The 19,325-nt window shown below is 38.4% G+C and overlaps 2 protein-coding genes across 2 annotated transcripts in view; one reads left to right on the forward strand and one right to left on the reverse strand.

Annotated features, from left to right (window-relative positions):
* The window catches only part of grin3a (glutamate receptor, ionotropic, N-methyl-D-aspartate 3A), a 68,564-nt gene that overhangs the window by 37,894 nt on the left and 11,345 nt on the right, over positions 1-19,325 (reverse strand). Inside the window, exons 2-3 of the mRNA XM_047373601.1 lie at positions 17,861-18,582; positions 4-673 (exon numbers count right to left, since the gene is read on the reverse strand). Of these exons, the coding sequence (XP_047229557.1) occupies positions 4-673; positions 17,861-18,582 (1,392 nt within the window). The remainder of the gene's footprint in view (positions 1-3; positions 674-17,860; positions 18,583-19,325) is intronic.
* Positions 4,504-7,420, forward strand: LOC124873091 (tripartite motif-containing protein 16-like). The gene has a single exon (XM_047373602.1). It carries the CDS (start codon positions 4,579-4,581, stop codon positions 6,250-6,252), a length of 1,674 nt encoding a protein of 557 aa, XP_047229558.1. The 5' UTR covers positions 4,504-4,578; the 3' UTR covers positions 6,253-7,420.

Here is a 19,325-nt window from a genome sequence, read left to right on the forward strand (position 1 = left end):
GACCAGAATACCCAGGCTGGTGGAGAAGAAGGGTGAGGTAAAGTCAATGACTTGACTTCTGGCTGAATTAATGCTGAATGATGTCACTGCCAGGTGGGCAGCACCACTTAGTAGATCACCCACCAATCCTGTCCAACGACCATTCTTGTAACCTCCATACTTCCCGTCACCAACAATATACAGGTCAAAAGTAAAGCCAATATCCTCCGCTAGCTTTTCCAGCAGGTCAATGCAGTAACCATAGCAACATTTCTTTAGTTCTGTAGGAACAGATCCATTATGCCCTGAAAGTTTCTGGAAAAGCCCTTTCAAAACAGAGGTTTCATTGGTAAGCGGGTCCAAACACAGCTGGCCCGCTGGACACATCCCATCCCCATCTACCTCACGGGTAAATACAAAAGGGTGCTCCACCAGCGTCACCACTCGCATGTGCAATCGCGCAGACCGATGCCAGTCTCCTCCAATGCCAGACCCTTGATGACTTGGCCAGGCCCCCTGGTCCATCAGAACTCTCCCTCTGCGCCAACGTCCCAGGCGGGTCCAGGTTGGCTGGCCAAGAGGGTCCAGCTGGAGAGACCAGATGTAGTGATGGGCCTCTGAGATGATATTCTGACTTTGGCTTTCTTTGGATATAAAACCACTCTGGCCCTCAAATGATGTGTTGGCCAGAAATCTGAAGGAAATGAGTGGAAAGAAAGAAAACAATTATAAGAGACAAACAGGAAAAAGGTAATGAGAACCAGGACATCTTAGGAGTTAAATAAATAAATAATAATTTTTCCTTTATTTTAATCAAAAAGTTCAGCTGGAAATGTATGTAACATTTTAAGGTTGTTTTTATATGACTAAGGAACATACTTGATATGTCCGAGAAAAAGCAATATGCCTGTGGCAACTCATTAGCATGCTAATTGACTCCAGACTAACTGGCTCCACTGGTGGAACAAGAATACTTTCTGTGCACTTTACTTTTCATTATGGTGCACAGCTAGAACAATTTGGTGAATCCAAACTTTTTTACAAGTTTTTCATCACCGCATTAATACATAATTAAAGTCCCATTTTAAGGCATGATACAAAAACGTCACAAGTGAGAATATGCCAACACATGGCTGTCTAATGTGACAGGCAGAGGATTTTTTCAAGAAGCAGCCATGAGGCCAATGGTAACTCTGAAGGAGCTGCAGAGTTGTGTGTAGCAAATATTGTATCAGGGTGAATAATGCACACTTTACTTTTTAGATTTGTAATTGTAAACATTTCCGAAAACCTAATTTTCTCTGTGTTCCTGTTAAAATACATTTAACGCTGTGGCTGCAGCATGACAAAATATTAAAAAAACTCCACTGTATTCATAAACACTGTTAAAGGCACAAAACTCTCAGTGTCATATTTGTTTACACACCCAGAGAGAACACAGAGAGCAGTTTAGATGGTGATCTAAAGTTATGTATTCAACAGAATATTTTGTTCAAAGTGTCTTTTTTAATGTCATTATTCAAACATCTTATGATACCAAGGTGGGATTTACTGACTTGAGTTAATGATCAGTTTCTTGGGTTTATAGAAAAACTCCTGTTTAATTTGTCAAAATCAGCACCAGAAAACTGTACCTTTGTAGCCTCAGTAACTCAGAATGATGTGTAGGTGTTTTTGTGAGAGTTTGTGATGGTGACTGCATAAGACAGAGCATGGTTCAGTGGTCAAGCCATTTCTTTAACTTAGCCATGGCGGTTTTCTGGGAGTGTCAGATACCAGAGCAGACACAAACACTTGTACACAAACAGAGGGAAAGGACCACACTGGCCCATTGAGTTGTATAAGCTTGACTGAAAAAAAGAATATCTGGGATCTACTCTGAGCAGGTTGATGAACACCCCTCTGGCATGCCCTCAGGAGGTAATGATGTAGCTGATGTGACCTATTCCAAAATATCTCTTTTCCGTCACCTTGCTTGCTGTAAAAAAAAAAAAAAACCTTTCCCAACATGTTGAGTTTCATACTTCTTTATCAGGTACTAAGCCAACCTGGCACCTCCCCCTACTCTGTTTTGAGGTCAGTATCCTTACTTGAACTTGTAGATGTTCAGCTACCTGTGGAGTTACTTTTCTAACACACCTTTTGCACATTGCTGAAGTCAACTGCCATGTTTTTATTTCTAAAATGTAATATACAGCTGCAGTTAATGTGTTATGGAAGACATCTACAGCACTTTAAAGCATTTAAATACTGAAACCTGAAGGCGGCTGTGGCAATAGTGCCAGGGTGTTTCAGCAGATTGGAGGCGTCTTGTGTGCATGAAGAAAGAGAAGGAAAGGCTGGAGTGTAACAAAACTAATTGATCACTTCAGACGTCAAAGGCATACCAAACAGCTGGCCCTAATCCTGACCGCCCACACTTATTTATGAATCATTCAATTTTTCAAATTGAAAACACATGCTGTGGTTAAAATGACACAAACAAAGTTCTGCTGTATGAAAGCCTGTATTGCTTGTTTGTGCAGTGAGTAAAAGCAGAACATAGGCTGTCATTATATCTGCTAAGAGCAGAAGTGGAAATGGAAAAGTTGCTTGCCCTGTTCTGTAAATACCATATTCCTAATTTCTACTGGTGGAATTTTTGCAAAGTGTATTCTTATTTTTTTTTTTTCTAAAAGGCCTTTGGTCTTCATAGCTTACTATATAATATGCACTATTAAAGATCTAACTTCACAAAAATTAGAAAGCAGGAGGTTTTATGAGAAAGCTTTACACTGTAAAATTTGCATATAAAATTACCTGCATAGAGTGACTCTGAAAGGTATACATACCACTGTTAAAACTCCAGTTTTTTATCCCTAAGAAATTTCCAAGTTTTTTCCCTCTTTTTTGTGACTTCTATCATGTACAATTGAACTAAAAAACACAAAATTTATTGTTGACTCAAGACATACACCACATATCTGGGAAAATGTCCCTTCGCAGGGAAAACACACACTTCATGTAACCATCAGCATTGTTGTGGCAGTTTTTTGTGTAATTGGAATCATTGTCCTGATCACCCATTTGTGTCCAGGCCTCAACTATCTGACCTAAACTATCACCTTATGCTGACAGGAAGGGAGTTAGGATCTTCAGGAACCACACAAGAACCACCACAGTTTAAAGCCAGGACAAACCAAGAACACTAGTGAGCTCAAGCCTATTATAAATCAGTTAAAATTGGAACACTAGCTCCAGTGTAAAAAGTCATGTGAGTTTCACATCAACATGGATTGAGAGGGTGGGTGCAAACCAAAAAGAAGCAAAGTATCTGGCAGAACACTTCTCCAGCTGTCAGAACATGATTGTTGTGGCACCAGTGAGGGTCTGTTATGCTGCCTGTGGTCCTGGTGCATTGCATAAAGTGTACACAGCAAGAAAGAAGGATGACCAGCTCCCCTCAGCCAACAGCTAGAAGGTTTCAACTTTGACAGAGTTCACTGTCAACAGAAATATGATCACCAACGCACACCAGAGTTGGTTTTAGATTGTAGAAAGTAGGGCAGCAATAAGCTTTAGAATGCCCCCAACTTCAACTTTTGCAATATGCTTAATAGCAGATGATGTGACAGAAGACGAATCCAATTTAAAGCTCTACCATTTGAAGTAAGTAGAGGGGGCAAATAGTTTGCTAGAATTATACCAGGACTTTGTTGATGGCTACAAAAACTGTCTGGTTTCCCTGCAACCAAAAATCCATAATAAACTCAGGTTTGTTTTATAATGAAAATTAATGAAATTCCTACTCATAAAAAGAGCATATGCATTTCTGACCAGCACTGTACACTGTGCAACCAAAAATGATATAAAGTTTTTTCCCCTATTAAAGCTTGTTTTGTAAGTAAATGAAACAAAAACAAAATAGTAGATGCTGGGTTTGAGATCAAGTGCTTTTGTAAATGTCAGACCTACCCATGTTTTAGATCCTGAGCTATTAAGTCACCCATTGTTATTTTGGCTATCTTTCTGTTTTGTTTTGGAGGTGCAGTGATTGGTGTGATTTTGACTGTGCCCATGTAGCTTTAAAATAAGTTCTTAATTAAAATCCATTAGTCGGCCAGGTTCCAGATAAGACCTCTAGGGTCCAGATTCAGACAGTGGTCTGCTAGTTAGTGCCCTCTGCCCTAAAAACTTTTAGAACTCAGTTGGACTGTTGATGACATTTAAACTCAGATAAAATAAGATGGAGGATGCTTTCATTGTTTATTAAGAAGCTGGGGCATTTATGTTCAGACGTCCAATGCAGCTGTCAATTGAAAGAATTTACCATGTAAAACTGAGCTGACGAACATTTATGAATGTGCTTAGTTTTAAAATGATGAGAGGGTTAAATGCACAGTGCTTGGTACACAAACTCCTCCCTTCTTTTCCTGCTGTTGAGCACAAACAGCCCTGACATGTTTTTGTAACATTTTGTTCCCTCCCACTAAGATCTACAAGTGTAATGATGGGTGTAACCACTGAGATTCACTGCAGCAACATGTTTTTAGATCAGACATCAAGCTGATTTTTGTTTTGAGGAAGTCGAAACTTAGTTTTTCTTACTGAGAGGAGAAAATGGCACAGAAAGGAATTCAGCTTAACGGAGAAAAATATTCCTGTTCCATCTGTTTGGATCTGCTGAAGGATCCAGTGACTATTCCCTGTGGTCACAGCTACTGCATGATCTGTATTAAAACCCACTGGGATGAAGAGGATCACAGGAGGATCCACAGCTGTCCTCAGTGCAGAGAGACCTTTAAAAAGAGGCCTGTCTTGAAGAAAAGCACAATCTTAGCAGCTTTAGTGGAAGATCTGAAGAAGACTGGGCTCCAAGCTGATCTGGCTAATCTCTCCTATGCTGGACCAGGGGATGTGGCTTGTGATGTTTGTACTGGGAGGAAGCTGAAAGCTGTTAAGTTTTGTCTATACTGTCCAGCCTCTTATTGCGAGAATCACCTCCAACCCCATTATGATGCACCACCATTACAGAAACACAAGTTAGTGGATCCCTCCAAGAAGCTCCAGGAGAACATAGGTTGTTGTCATGATGAGGTGAGGGAGATTTTCTGTCATTCTGACCAGCAGTGTAGCTCTTATCACTGCTTAAATTATGAACACAATTGCCATAAAAAAGTTCCAGCTGCAGCAGAAATGACAGAGAAGAGAAAGAAGCTAAAATGGAGTCGACAACAAATCCAGCAGAGAATCTGGGACCGGGAGAAAGATATCAAGCTGCTTCAACAGGAGGTGGTGGCCATCAATATTTCTGCTGATAAAGCAGTGGTGTACAGTGAGAAGATCTTCACTGAGCTGACCCGTCTCATCTGGAAAAGAAGCTCTGATGTGCAGCAGCAGATCAGATCCCAACAGGAAACTGAAGTGATTAGAGTCAAAGAGCTTCAGGAGAAGCTGGAGCAGGAGATCACTGAGCTAAAGAGGAAGGAAGCTATGCTGGAGGAGCTCTCAAAGACAGCTGATGACAACCAGTTTCTCCACAACTACCCCTCACTGTCAGTGCTCAGCGAGTCTACACAGTCATCCAGAATCAATATCCGTCCTCTGAGATACTTTGAAGATGTGACAGCAGCTGTGTCAGAGCTAAGAGATAAACTACAGGACATCCTGAAAGACACATGGACAAACATCTCACAGGCAGTCACTGATGTGGATGTTTTACTGTCAGAACCAGAACCACAGACCAGAGCTGGATTCTTCAGATATTCACAAGAAATCACTCTGGATCCAAACACTGCAAACAGACATTTGGTATTATCTGAGGGGGACAGAAAAGCAACATTAATGAAACAACAACAGTCTTATTGTGATCATCCAGACCGATTCACTGCTTGGCTCCAGGTCCTGAGCAGAGAGAGTCTGACTGGACGTTGTTACTGGGAGGTGGAGTGGAGAGGGAAACGAGTTGATGTTGCAGTTTCATACAAGAAAATGTGCAGAGCAGGAAACTCAGATAATTGTGAGTTCCGATCTAATGACAAATCTTGGTCTTTATATTGTGACAGAAACAGTTACATGTTTTGGCACAACAAAATTAAAACTCCAGTTCCAGGTCCAGTTTCCTCCAGAGTAGGAGTGTACCTGGATCACAGAGCAGGTCTTCTGTCTTTCTACAGCATCTCTGAAACCATGACTCTCCTCCACAGAGTCCAGGCCACATTCACTGAGCCGCTGCATGCTGGAGTTGGGTTTTATAACGACGGAATCTCTGCTGAGTTAATGAAACTGAAATAGTCCGAAGGGATTGAGCTCTCTGTTGTGTCATTTCTTCACTGCTCTGAGATTAAGTGTTTTTATGGTGCAACTTGTTCGTTATATTTGATGTTTTGTTGATGCTAAAGGTTGTTTAGGTGTTGCTTCTTCTTGCTACTGCTCAGCCACGTAGGCTGAGCAGTAGCATTTTTATTCATCTACGCCCAAACCACAAAGGCGGGTGTAATACCGTTTACACATTGTGACATTATTCTAGCCAATAAAATAGTAAAGTGATGACATTTAAACCAGAAGTGCCCTAGTGGTATTTTAGGATGGAGTATGATGCCTGTCTGAATCACATCCTTTACACAGAAACCTTAAATCAATGTCATGCCTCACATGTTCTTCCTCATGTGTCACCTAAAAGGTTCTTATTCATGTTAGCATCCCTTAACAAGCAAGAAAAATGCTAAACATGCTATATGACAGGTTTTCAGAAAATAATCACAACAGTTTTTTCCTGACACCAGAAATATGAGAGGAAAAGCAATTGCTGCTCCTTTCTCAGTCACATATTGGTATCTGCCAAAAGCATTATTTCTTCTTTAACCAATTCCACCTGATTCAAACTGTTTTACTTACAAAACACGCCTCTGAGGAGACAATTGTTTTATAGTATTTTTTATCTTTATAGGCCATCGGACTGGCACATCAAGTCAATGTTCCTGTCTTTGATGGGTGTGTATGCCTATAACCAAACTTGTGTGAAGATATACTATCTATGGTGGGGGGAAATTAATAAGATAAAATTGTGAAATTTGCCCTGCCTAAACCTTTGTAAATATATCACGATAAAATCTATCTGTTGTTTATCTGCACAAAGTGTTATGTTAAGCTCTCAAAATAACCTGGTATGTTAGGCACACACACAAAAAAATAAGAAAATAAAAACCTGAAAAACATACCTACAGCAGAACATGGAATCATGCTCTGGGGTTAATTTTCTTTGTTGTAAGTTATAGTTATAAGATGCTGATAAAGCCCCAAATAAGAATAACTGAAAGCTGCAATTCAATTCAAAGAGTCTTGTCTGTTGATTAAAGGGTGTGCATACTTATTCTGCCTGGTTGTTGAACGTTTGATTTTGAGTTTGTTATCACATTTTCTTTGTAACTTTCTTTGTAATAAATGTGATTTTCAATCAAAAGGTACAGGATTAATATCTCAATAAACAGAATAAGTTTTGAATCTCTTGATTTATGGAATTACCATTTTACACCAAAAATATCTGGCATAATAACAGGGTAAGGGTCTGTCAAACAAAAATGTAAATTGTGACATTGTTACATTTTCATGAAGTTGACAGATCACTTCTGACCATTCTCATAATTTTAGGTAAAAATATGTTAATGGTGAAAAACAAAATTCAGACTTCTGAATCAATGCAGCAAAATCACAATAATTATAATAAGTTAAAATGAACACATTTTCTCATAGATCAGTATAGATTACTATAGATTTTTACATTAATAAATCCTTGAAACACATAAATAACAATAAGTTTTAAGTTTGTAAAAAAAATAGGACATTTTTTTTCTCGAATGTACGTAAATGAGTGCTGATGCTTTGCCCAGGACATGCAGTGATTAGGCACAAGATCATTTAGAGTTATCGGGTGTATAAGGACCTTTTTGAGCGGATGCATTTTTGCTATGAGTCAGCTGTGGAAATATGCCAAGAACATCTGTCATTTTAGCTGACGCATTCAGCAATTGCTAATCAGAAATGAAAGACCTATTTTCTACACCTCGGAAGAAAAAAAAAAAAATCAGTGTTAATAATAAAACTAAAAATTTGTAGGGTTGAATGTGCTACCCCAACATAAACATGTTTTGATGAAAGAACAAAAATGTGCTCATTTTCAGAGCCTGGCAGCTTATTACCAAACATAATTGTGACAGTAATAGGCCAGCCCTTTGTTTTGTTGCTTTTGTTCTCTGTGTTCTTTCGGCTTGTTGTTTCAGTCCTCTGTTTGTGATCTTTGCAGGAGTTGGCTTGAAAGCTTGTGTGAGTATGGATGTGGCAATGTGCCCAACTCTTTTCAGCTGAATTTATGCGACAATTCAACTATTCCAAACATATTCTAGATTTACTCACATCTCTTTATCTTGCAGTTGAATTTCCCATAAGGTTAGCATTATTAGAACTTTCTGTTAACTACCTCATCTAGCAAGCTAGATATAACACCTTGCCAACATTGCATCCTGCCAAATCTCCCAGCTCATCTCCCTTTGCACCATGCCTCCAACTCCTTTCTCCAACTTGCCATCAGACTGGCTCTTGCAGTGTGGTTTCCTGTTTCAGGCAGTCGGGCCACTCACTGCCAACACAGCATCTTGCTCCTTACTCTACCTTCCCTGAGCTGCTACCTTGCTCTTCCACGTGTCACTCAGGATTAAGCTTCTGATCTACAACATACCTGGTCAAACTGCAGCTTTTAAGTCCACATAACTAAACCTTCCCTGTCATATCTTCTATGCACTTGAAATGCATCATTTTTATATATATATCGTCATCCTAAAATGGCTCCCTTATTTGTAAACCACTCATACTCCAGAGGGTCATGTTCGCCCTATCGAAACAATGAAAAATGCTGCAGCTGTCCCATCCCTATTAGGATGTTAATACTGCAAACACGTTGCAGCGCATTCAGCTGACAATGCTCTTAACAAACAAAATTAAATAGACCATTGCTGTATAAATTTTTTGACTGAATAACATAATTATAAAACATATTTGTAAACTAGATTTTACACATTTGGAAGGGTAACTGCCTTGTAAAAACAATACTATAAAGAAATACTATAAAGTAGTTAGACATATTGCAGTAGGCTGTGAACTAATATATATTATTAAATGTTATAGGTTGATTCAGGTATTTTATTGATCACCAAGAACAAAAGAATAAAGGGATAACAAGTTGTGGCACTACTGTAGACCATAAATGCATCGGATTTTGAATTGAAGAGAATTAGGTTGTTTTGCCTGGAAGAACTCAGAGTTGATAAGGTAAGTCAATATTATATATAAAAAAATTAACCTTGAAAATTAAATAGAAAAATATTCTGGCACCAAACAGCACTAAAATGCATAAGGAAAAAGAGTAAAGACTGTGATGTAAAACCACAAGTGCATGGTATATAAAACATGAAATGCAGCGCATGGATAACTGCATGCCGTCTATTTTATCAAATCAGAATTACCCAGGAAGTTTTTTGAAGACTACAAAAGGTCTATGAATGAAGTGCAACTTGCTAGGAGATATTTAATTAAATATTAGTGGGGGGTGTTGCACAATCATTCCAACATGGAAAAAAAGAACGGGTCAGATGCATCCTTCAAAGTCCAAAATTAATATCACATCCATTTCTATTGAAAACTGCAAGCATGTTTCTGACCAGACTTACACGGAATCAATATTTCCAAAAAATGTTGCAGTAACACTGAAATCCTGTACAAGCATGTCATTGCAGTGAAATTAGTGTTGGGAATCGTCCACTGTCCCTTTTGGTTTATTTACTTCACATAATACTAAGTGATGTAGCTTGAAAGAATTTTCCCACAGGACCTAATGAATGAATGACAAAAGGCTCAGCTCTCAGAGTGCTCAGTAAAAGGAATGCAGAGATACAGTGAAGGGTGGTGGTGGTGGTAGAGGTGGTGGGGGGCTCTAAGATGTGACTGAAATGATGAAGAGTTTATCCACAGCATAATGGTGCCCTGATTATTTACACCTTGAGAAAGCAAATTAAATGAATGAGAATTAAATAAATAAATAAATCAACTTCAGTACCATGTAGCGTGTCAATTATGACAAGCTATATTTTTCAACTTTATTTGTATTCATTTCATTTTTCCACCCATTTATTATTTATGCTAAACAAATATACTAAACATGAAAGATATCAGACTTAAAAACTAGAAATATTCTCTTGGGACAACTTAATCCTAAAATGTCAGTCTGATCAGAGAAATACATTGACCAGCAAAATCCGATGTAGATAACATGCTGAGAAGGGTGCGCAACAAGTTTTCTTTTATATAAAGCACTGCAAATCTTTGGGAAGCCTGCTGGAGGATCACAACACAGAGCTCATTTAGATGTGAGGGGATCCCCCACACATATCTTACGCTGCTCAGGTGAATGCTACCAGTTTTTAGCCACAGCCCTTTGGTTTCGCAACCCTAGCCACATACTCTGAAAACGCACAAGGTCTGTGATCATGGCAGATTGTCTACTGTGTTTATTGTGATGAAAATTACAAAGAGAGATCATATTTCTCCTATTTTAGCTTCCCTTCATTGGCTCCCTGTTAAATCCAGAATATAATTTAAAATTCTCTTCCTCACATATAAAGCCCTTAATGATCTAGATCCATTACACATCAGAGATCTGATTGTTCCACATGTTCCTAACAGAGCACTTCGTTCTCAGACTGCAGGTTTACTGGTGGTTGATAAAGCTTATAGTTAGAGTGGCTTAGTTTATCAGGGAGGGAGCCTTCCTCCCTCTGTGTTGGATTGAGTAAGTGGGAGTCAGGTTTAGCCTAAACTAGCTCAGTTATGGTTGAGGTGCAAACACACCCTCCATTTCTGCTACCTGTATGACCCCTTCTCTTTTCCAATGGTTTTGATCAGTCTGACAGAGAGAGGTATCCCAATCCTTGTGGTTTTTAGTATGACAATGACCATCAGTGGGACCCTTTGTGGGGTTCCTTGTGACGACATTGTTGTAAATAAGCGCTGTTTAACTAAACAATCTGAACTCAAACTATCAGTGTAGTTATGCTGCTATAGGCTTAGGCTGCTGGAGGACATAATGATCACTTTTGCCCTCTTTGCTACATTCTCACACTACTCTCCAATTTTGTATTATTTACTGTTATTTCAGCTTTTGACCTTGTTCTCTCTTTTCTCTTCCTAGAAGCTACACCTGGCCTGACTCTGTGTCTATCTGTGACACCTTTCTGGAGAGGGGCATCGTCCAAGCTTCTGTTGGCAACAACTTAATGCTCACCCTCTACTGATGATCCACATAGCCCTGTCTTTCAGTGTTTAACCCTTTCTCTCTCCTAGTCATGGCGATTGACTGAGCTTTTACTGTGACTAACTCTATGTGCTCTTTTTCAGACTCTAACCTTGAAAACTGGCTCAGAGTTGATCTGTTCTTTCTTTCTAGGTGAAACAACCAAAGGAGCTACATCCATTATCATTTACTTTTCCTTCCCATAGAAAGGACTCCTGGATCAGTGCTTCTTTGTTCTCTTTGTGTCTCTGCTCTGTTCTTTCTCTGAAACCCCCAGTCGGTTGTGGCAGATGTCCACTCACACTGAGCCTGGTTCTGGTTCTGCTGGAGGTTTCTTCCTGTTAAAAGGGAGTTTTTCCTCTCCACTGTCGCTACATGCATGCTCAGTATGAGGGATTGCTGCAAAGTCAACGCCAGTGACTGTCCACTGTCTCTACATGCTCATCCGGGAGGAGTGAATGCTGCAAGTCATTGACTGGATGCAATCTGCTGGGTTTCCTTAGACAGAAAAACTTTGTATCCAATTTGAATAAATAACTAACTCTGACTGCACTGTTCAATGGTTAGGACTAATTGGAATGTATGTACCTGACTGTTGTGAAGTGCATTGAGACGACATGTGTTGTGAATTGGCGCTACAAAAATAAAACTGAATTGAATTGAATTGTGGAACTGTGAGGGGACAGCACTGTCCGCCAGAAACGTTCAGTTTTAGTGTCACCTGACCAAAGAATCGTCCCTGCGACCCACTATGGAAGAAGTGGTATAGAAATGACTGACTGACATCAGAATGGTCAGATCTATCTTTTAAAGAAGCCGTTTACCTGCATCTTCCGTGGTTAATTAAAAAGAAACAATTTGGTTGTCTTGTCTCATTTTTGGACTGTTTAGTTCAGTGTATGTGTAGAAAAGCCTTGCGGTGACAGATGGAGTTAAAGGACACACAAGAAGCCATATTGTTTTACTCAGAAAGGGGTGAATCCTCATTTTTGATACCGCATGTAAATGTGAACTTTTTACATGGTAATCTAACACGCAGCAGGTACTGCAGCATGTCACCGTAAGACAAGTTAACTGGAACTTAGTTGTTATTTACCAGGAGTGTAATGAAACATCCACAAAGTTAACTCACAGAGTTAACATGAGATGAGAAAACATACAATGTTGGGCTCACGGTAACAAAACAAGATTTGCCAATATCTTTTAGAAAAATTAAGAATACCCAGGTTTCTGTAACAAAAAGAGTAAAGGTGTCACAAATTGCAAACTGTGTTTAAAAAATCAGCAGTGAGTGTAAAATACTCCAGTCAAGGCTTGGTTAGGTCAGATATTGAGGCTTTTATTCTTATCTCGTTCTAAGACATTGTGTTTCATTGAACTCATTCAATGCACTAATCAGTGTAAAATTATCCGGTTCAGGTCGAGGTGTTCTCACAGTGCATACAAATCATTCGTATCACTTAGCCAACACCTTTTTCAACCAAATACCCAGAAAGCTGCCATTTAAACCATTTAAAAGTGGAGAGGCCAGCCCGGTGAGCAGTCTTTACTACTCAGCTCTATTAACTCAAGAAGGCAACTAAAGATCTTTGTTTATTCTTACTTCAAAATAAGAGTCTCAAATTTAAATCCTGCAAAACGTATAGTACTCATCTTCATATCTGAGTACTATAATCAAAATATTTCCCACACTATTACACCAGCAGCGTGAACTGTTGATACAAAGCAGGGTGGATCCATATTTTAATGCTATTTATGCCATATCTGACCCTACCATCTGAATGTTGAAACAGAAATTAAGACTTATAGGCAATGTTTTGCAAAGCTCTTAATGTCCAAATTTAGAGAACCTGTGTGAATTGCCACCACTGTGTCCTGTTTTTAGCTTACATGAGATGTACCCAGTATGGTCTTCTGCTGCTGTAGCCCATCTGCTTCGAGGTTCAATGTGTTGCATGTTTAGGGAAGGTATTCCACATACCTTGGTTGTAACAAGTTGTTATTTGAGCTACTGTTGCCTATCATCTAAGACCACTCATTTCTGACCTCTGACATCACCAAGCATATTCGTCCACACTGCTGTCACTCAGTAGATATTTTCTTTTTTTTCTGACCATTCTCTGTAAACCTAAGAGATGACTGTGCAAGCAAAACCTAGTAGATCAACAGTTTCTGAAATACTTATACCATACTAATTGGCACCAACAACCATGCCACGTTTAAAGTCACTTCTTCCCCACTTCCCCACTCTGATGCTTGATTGGAAGTTTTGGAAGAAATTTGTCTTCATGTCTAGATGCCTAAATTATGGGCAGCAGCACCCAGTTGGCACCCAGTTGGTTTATGTGCCATTCTACTGAAATAATTGAACATATGTACCTGATAAAGAGGCTGGTGTGTGAATATGAATGTCAAAACTCATTGATGGAAACATCACAATGACATAAATGAAAGCATGAGGATAATGGCAAACTAATATCATCATTCCTTTTTAACAATGATCTTGCAATTGCATATTTTCCTATTATTTATCTATATTGTGCAATTATTGTAGTGCAGTACATTATCTTGTAACTGAGACGTTGAACTATGTTTTTCCTGGGGTATGCACTTTAGCTTGCTGTGCTTTTATTTGGTAATGCTCCATTATTTTAAGTTGTAAAATAATCTGAAATTTTCTATTTGTGGTATTTACTAAAACCTTTTAGATTTTTTAAAACTTCACTTACCCATTCTTATCTCACATAATACATTGATTATTTTTAAAAACTAGCATGATTTCATTACTTTAATTAAGTTAAAAAATGTTTTTCGCATTGAGACAGACCTTTTTAGAAGGAGTAATAACTTATTGATGGATGGACATGAGAGGAATTTGTTCTTTTCTGTTGATGTTCAGGCTGAGTGCCAGTCTTGATGCATTACAGCATAAAATTCTTCAAACAAACTTAGATATTACATAAGACTGACAGTTTGCTGTAGTATGTTTTTTTTTTTTTTTTTTTTTTTTAGTGCCCCTCAATGTTTGTTTCTTGGTCCATTATGTTGAATCAGATGTCTATGCTGAGGAAATCTGGCTTTTAGCTCTTCACATCTTGACAATCTGAGTTCAGTGGTTGACTGTCAGAGATTCACAAACCTTAATAAATGAAGTGCAAAAAAGACAGACTCAGGCTTAGATGGCAAAACAAATGCTGCCTTTGGGTAATTTCCCTATTGGATGAATAAAGCTTAGCGTAAGAGTACTGGTGCTGTTAGATAGGGTTTGAGTGGTTGGAATGATTACACTCTATAGGCTCAGTCCATTTGCCATTTTGGATTTGCTTGGAAGACTGCATGGGAAATGTTTGACAGTGAAATATTGGTGTCTTTTATGGATTTAGGTTTTATATATTTGTTCAGATTTTATTTATATTTTGTTTAATCTTTGCTTTAATAATGTGATTAACTTATTTGTTCATAAGTTTAATTTAAACTAAACTAAGATAAGATTTAAGGCACTTTTCTATAACCAACAATTATTCTAGAGATTTTTACTTCTTTCCATATTTAAAAGTTTCGCTTGGCCTTATTGAAGGATTTACCTTACAAATTAGGTGTTACACTGTTAAGCTAAGTTTAGAGATTGTCAACTCATTGTTGCACCTCAGTGCATCAGCTTCTTGGCTTTTAGACAGTATTTTGCATTTAGATTTTTCATATCTAGTCATGAGTGTAGAGCACTGTTAATCTGTCTTGGCAAATAAAGCCATCTTGATAATCCTTCTCATAAACACATCACACCATTTGTCCTTATGTGTTTAAACCTGCAGGCATTCATGGTTTCAGACTGTTCAGATGCTGGGGATTTTTGTTGTTGTTGACTCACTGTCTCAGGTGCTTGCTGAACGAGCTAACCAGGAGGGATGAGTTGTCATCCCCACAGTGTTGAAAGCAAAAACCAAGTGACAGATGAGCAGCAGTGAGGCTGTGGCTGTCACCAGCCTGGACATTTAAACCCTCAGGGGAATCTATTGCATGATTATTATAGACTTATGGTTGCAGCAGGGTTGCTGGCCAAGCCATCAATAGTCAAAAGGGAAAAAGCTGATGACATATGTGGGTAGGTGTTTTTCATCAGACAAATATGATATCATAGGGAATTTTGGCACTAGTACAATGCTAAACTGGCTTTAAAGCATATGAGTAAGCAAAAAATGTGTTTGGTTATTATTAAAATGTAACAAAAAGTTCTGACTTAGTATCATTATTTACGAATGGTTTTAAATGCACAAAGAATCTGAGTGCCATACCCCCTACGGTTCATTCAGTAAGTTAAACACGGTGAACAATACAGTAAAAAACTACAATGCAATTAGTTAAAGAACATATTTTGGTCATCTGAAGTAACTTGATATTTGTCTCTAATCTATGTTATAAAACCGATGAATAGGTCTTAAGGCATAAGTCTGTTGTTTGTTGAAGTCTCCTTACAAACCAGTTGTTTTAATAGTATTATTTGTATTCATGCTCCTATTTGTGTGTGCAAATGTAATACAAAATAAAGGATTCCTAACTGAACCAGGATAAATAATGACTTATGATATAAATAACACATATGGATTTATATTAAACTTTGAATATACCTCTGCACTTTTTCTTGAGCTTAATATCCATTTGCCCTGAAGCACATAAAGTCAAAAGGACTTCCAAAATGTAGTCAGACTTTTGCCACAAACTCTGCTTATTCATTAGATTCACTGTTCCTCGGGCCGTCACTAGCAACCGACCCATCTAAATGTTTGGGAAATACAATTACTAAATGGATGCTTAGCAGTATGCCTGTGCAGTTGGTTGCCAAGAGAACAAACCATAACAGTTAGTGGAGGGAGAAAAAGGGAAAAAAAAGGAGGAGGGGGAAAGTTAATATTAAGGGCAACCAAATACAAATTGTCCAAATTAAAACTTAAAAAAAAAAAAAATCATCAGGAGAAAATTTGACTAACTGATATGTGTCTATTCTGAAAGGGGAAAAAAAAGAAGCATGATAAATCATTATTCCGTTCATCTCCAATTTCTGCAGCCTAAAGAGGAACAAAATATGCATTTTTCTGTTTGTTCGTCACTTACATACAAAAACATGTTGTTTGTAAGCAAACAGCTGCTTAAAGTAAACCATGCTGTCATTCATAATAAATGTGTTCTCACGTTTTAATCATATGGCTGGTCAAATTCTGTCTGTGCATAAAGGCTTAGACTAGACTCAGTATCCCACACATGGAACTAAAGCTCATCAGGTAAATCCTTTGCCTTCACAGGGTCATTGGCAGGTTTCCAAACAGCTAAAGCGTTTCTGCTGAACATCAGGGAAATGTAAAATAATCAAAGCCTAAATAATGATTAAACAAAGTAAAGAGTCTCTCTCCTGGCTCACTAAATTAAAGTAATCTAAACAGTAATGTGCAGTGCTGGTCAGAAGTTAACATAGACTCATTATGAGCAATAAACTCAAATTGATCTTTGGTTTTGAAGTCAGAAAGATTAGAAAACAAAGAGCTTTAATGAATTTTAAAAAACAAGAGCTGGTTATACAAGTTTAAATTTACTGTGGATTACCTTTCATTCACGCAAGGTTTAGACTATAGATACAAGTTAAAATCTATAATTGAAGCCTTACCCGACCACAACCTCTATGTAGCCATCAGCAAGTTTGTGGCATATTTGGCTGAATATGATCTCTCTTCTTGGCAAAATTGATGGCTTTTCTGGCGCAGATTCCACTTTAATCTTGACTTGAATGCTTTTGCTATAGTTGAGGTTGGAGTTTTCAAAAACCTTAATGTCAGCCTGCCTCATTAATTCCACAATCTGTTTTAATGTGTGTCTGTAGGAACAGGACAATGTTGTGAGGGTCTTTCTCGCTGCCAGCAGTAGTATTGTGTTGCAAAAAGTGGATGGAATGACAATGAAGGAGGACCAAGTTCAACTTAGCTTAAAACCCACAACAAGATGGTGGAAACTTGGGCACAATTGGCTACAAGTCTGATTTTAAAATGGACTAACATTAAACCTTTAGAACAGCGTTACCTCAAATATACTGAAAATTTGTGGACTAGGGTTAAAAGCCAGGTCCCTGCAGAGAAAACAACCAAATTAAATGAACTCTATCAAAGCTACCAAGAAGAGTGGTTAAATGTGCTGCCAGAATCATGGTAAGACCTTGAATACAGCTAAAGCATGAAACTTGAGTGTAACTTGCTTAGGACATTTGGACTAAGTGTGGAATAGAACAAAATCCACAAAAAATGCAAACATGTTCCACCCAGCTAAAAAAAAGCTACACTGGTGTAATTATCTATACCCACACAAGAATTGATTCTTAGTAATGTAAAAGGAAATTAGCAAATTGTTTTTATCTCTGTATCCTATAAAAATCATTGCCTTTAGATGTTATCGTTTCTTCCATGCTAAAATGCATTGTCATGCTGTTGTAACAACTATGTTATGAAGCTGAAGGATAATAAGCAGATCAAACAAAAACAGCACTAAAATGTAAGGTTGTGCATTTTGTAATTTTTTTACCTTGTCAAGAATTCCCCTGAGCTGCCATTACTCTGTTGTGTATCCATACAGTTTGTAGTTCCAGGTATAAGGGCCATGGCAGGATTCTCCTGGGCTGCACTGCCCACTGCTCGTGTTACAAACTCCAGTGAATCCTGAACATAATGATCCAAAGAAGGGGATCCCATCATGCCATGTGCAAGAAGCCCAAGTGGTAACCCATTTGTTCTAAGCTCAGCCACATTTTGGCTGTCCCCTAATACCCAGTGAAACTCCGGGAGTGTCATCCGAGTTGCCAGTGTCCATAATTGACGCACATCCCGGATGTCGCACCCGAACGTCACCACTCCTCGTGTGGATGAATGTTCCCTCAAGGCCTCTAGGTGCCTCATAAGACCTTGCTGCTGATCTGGTTTAGCATAAGAATTTGATGAATAAGACAATGCAGTTGGTGATAAATATGATAAGGGTAGCACATCCACTCCCACAGGGGCACTTGTTGCCTCTGCTGAGGATGAAAGTGAAGATGAAAGTGGCGACAATGTTGTTTTTGTCAGGTTGACCAGAGTGCCCAGGTGGAAGCGGGTGTTGTTCTTGATGAGGAGGAGGAAGTCCTTGATGTTCCAGTCCTGGCAGAGGACAATGCTGATATCCCACCAACCATTCATCATCAGGAGATAGTAGAGGACCTGGGATGGGGGGGCTGCTACAGTCTGCATTGCCATTTGAAAATGAAGACGATTCTGTGAGAGGTATAAAAACTTAAATTAGAAGATGAGGCAAGAAAGAAACAAAAGTTCAAAGGTTAAAATGCAAGAATACTTTGGGGAAAATAAGTTTAGAATATGTCAGTGTTTGTTTAGTAAATGTATTTCTTGTGGTGCTAATGACATAAAAATTCTCACCATATCCCAATAACAACCAATGTAATATACACATACATAGAAATTAAAACAAATAATAAAAAAAGTGGAAGGATATGGGAAATAGGTATCATATCAAAAAGGAAAAGGTGTAGAAAACCAAGAACCAGGCCAAAGTAGGTGTCAGTATTTAGAAAGCAATCTTGCACTTCATTAGTGCAAGTAAATTGATTAATTGGTAAAGTTCCAATTGATAGGCTGGAATAAGCAAATTCCATTTTTTTCCATAAAAAACAATAGTCAATACAATAAACTGTAATAACCACTGACCACATGAGACCCACTGCTGAAAATAAAGCATGTTGAAGCTTGTTCAAAGACTGCTGGACAAGACAATGAAATACGAAGAGATTAAAGGCTCAGGTCAGATGAAAACAAAACTGAATTCTTTGGATGTCATTGCATGCACCATGTTTGAGAAGGGGAATTGCACATTAACTGCCAAAACACCAAATCAACAGTGAAATTTGGAGGTGGGAATATCATGGTGTGGGGCTGTCTTTCAGCAAATGACAGTGGCTTTATCAGTGAAGAAAGAATGAATGAGAGAACTTACAGCTACA

Source organism: Girardinichthys multiradiatus, chromosome 8 (genome assembly GCF_021462225.1).
Source record: "Girardinichthys multiradiatus isolate DD_20200921_A chromosome 8, DD_fGirMul_XY1, whole genome shotgun sequence".
NCBI classification, from domain to species: Eukaryota; Metazoa; Chordata; class Actinopteri; order Cyprinodontiformes; family Goodeidae; genus Girardinichthys; species Girardinichthys multiradiatus.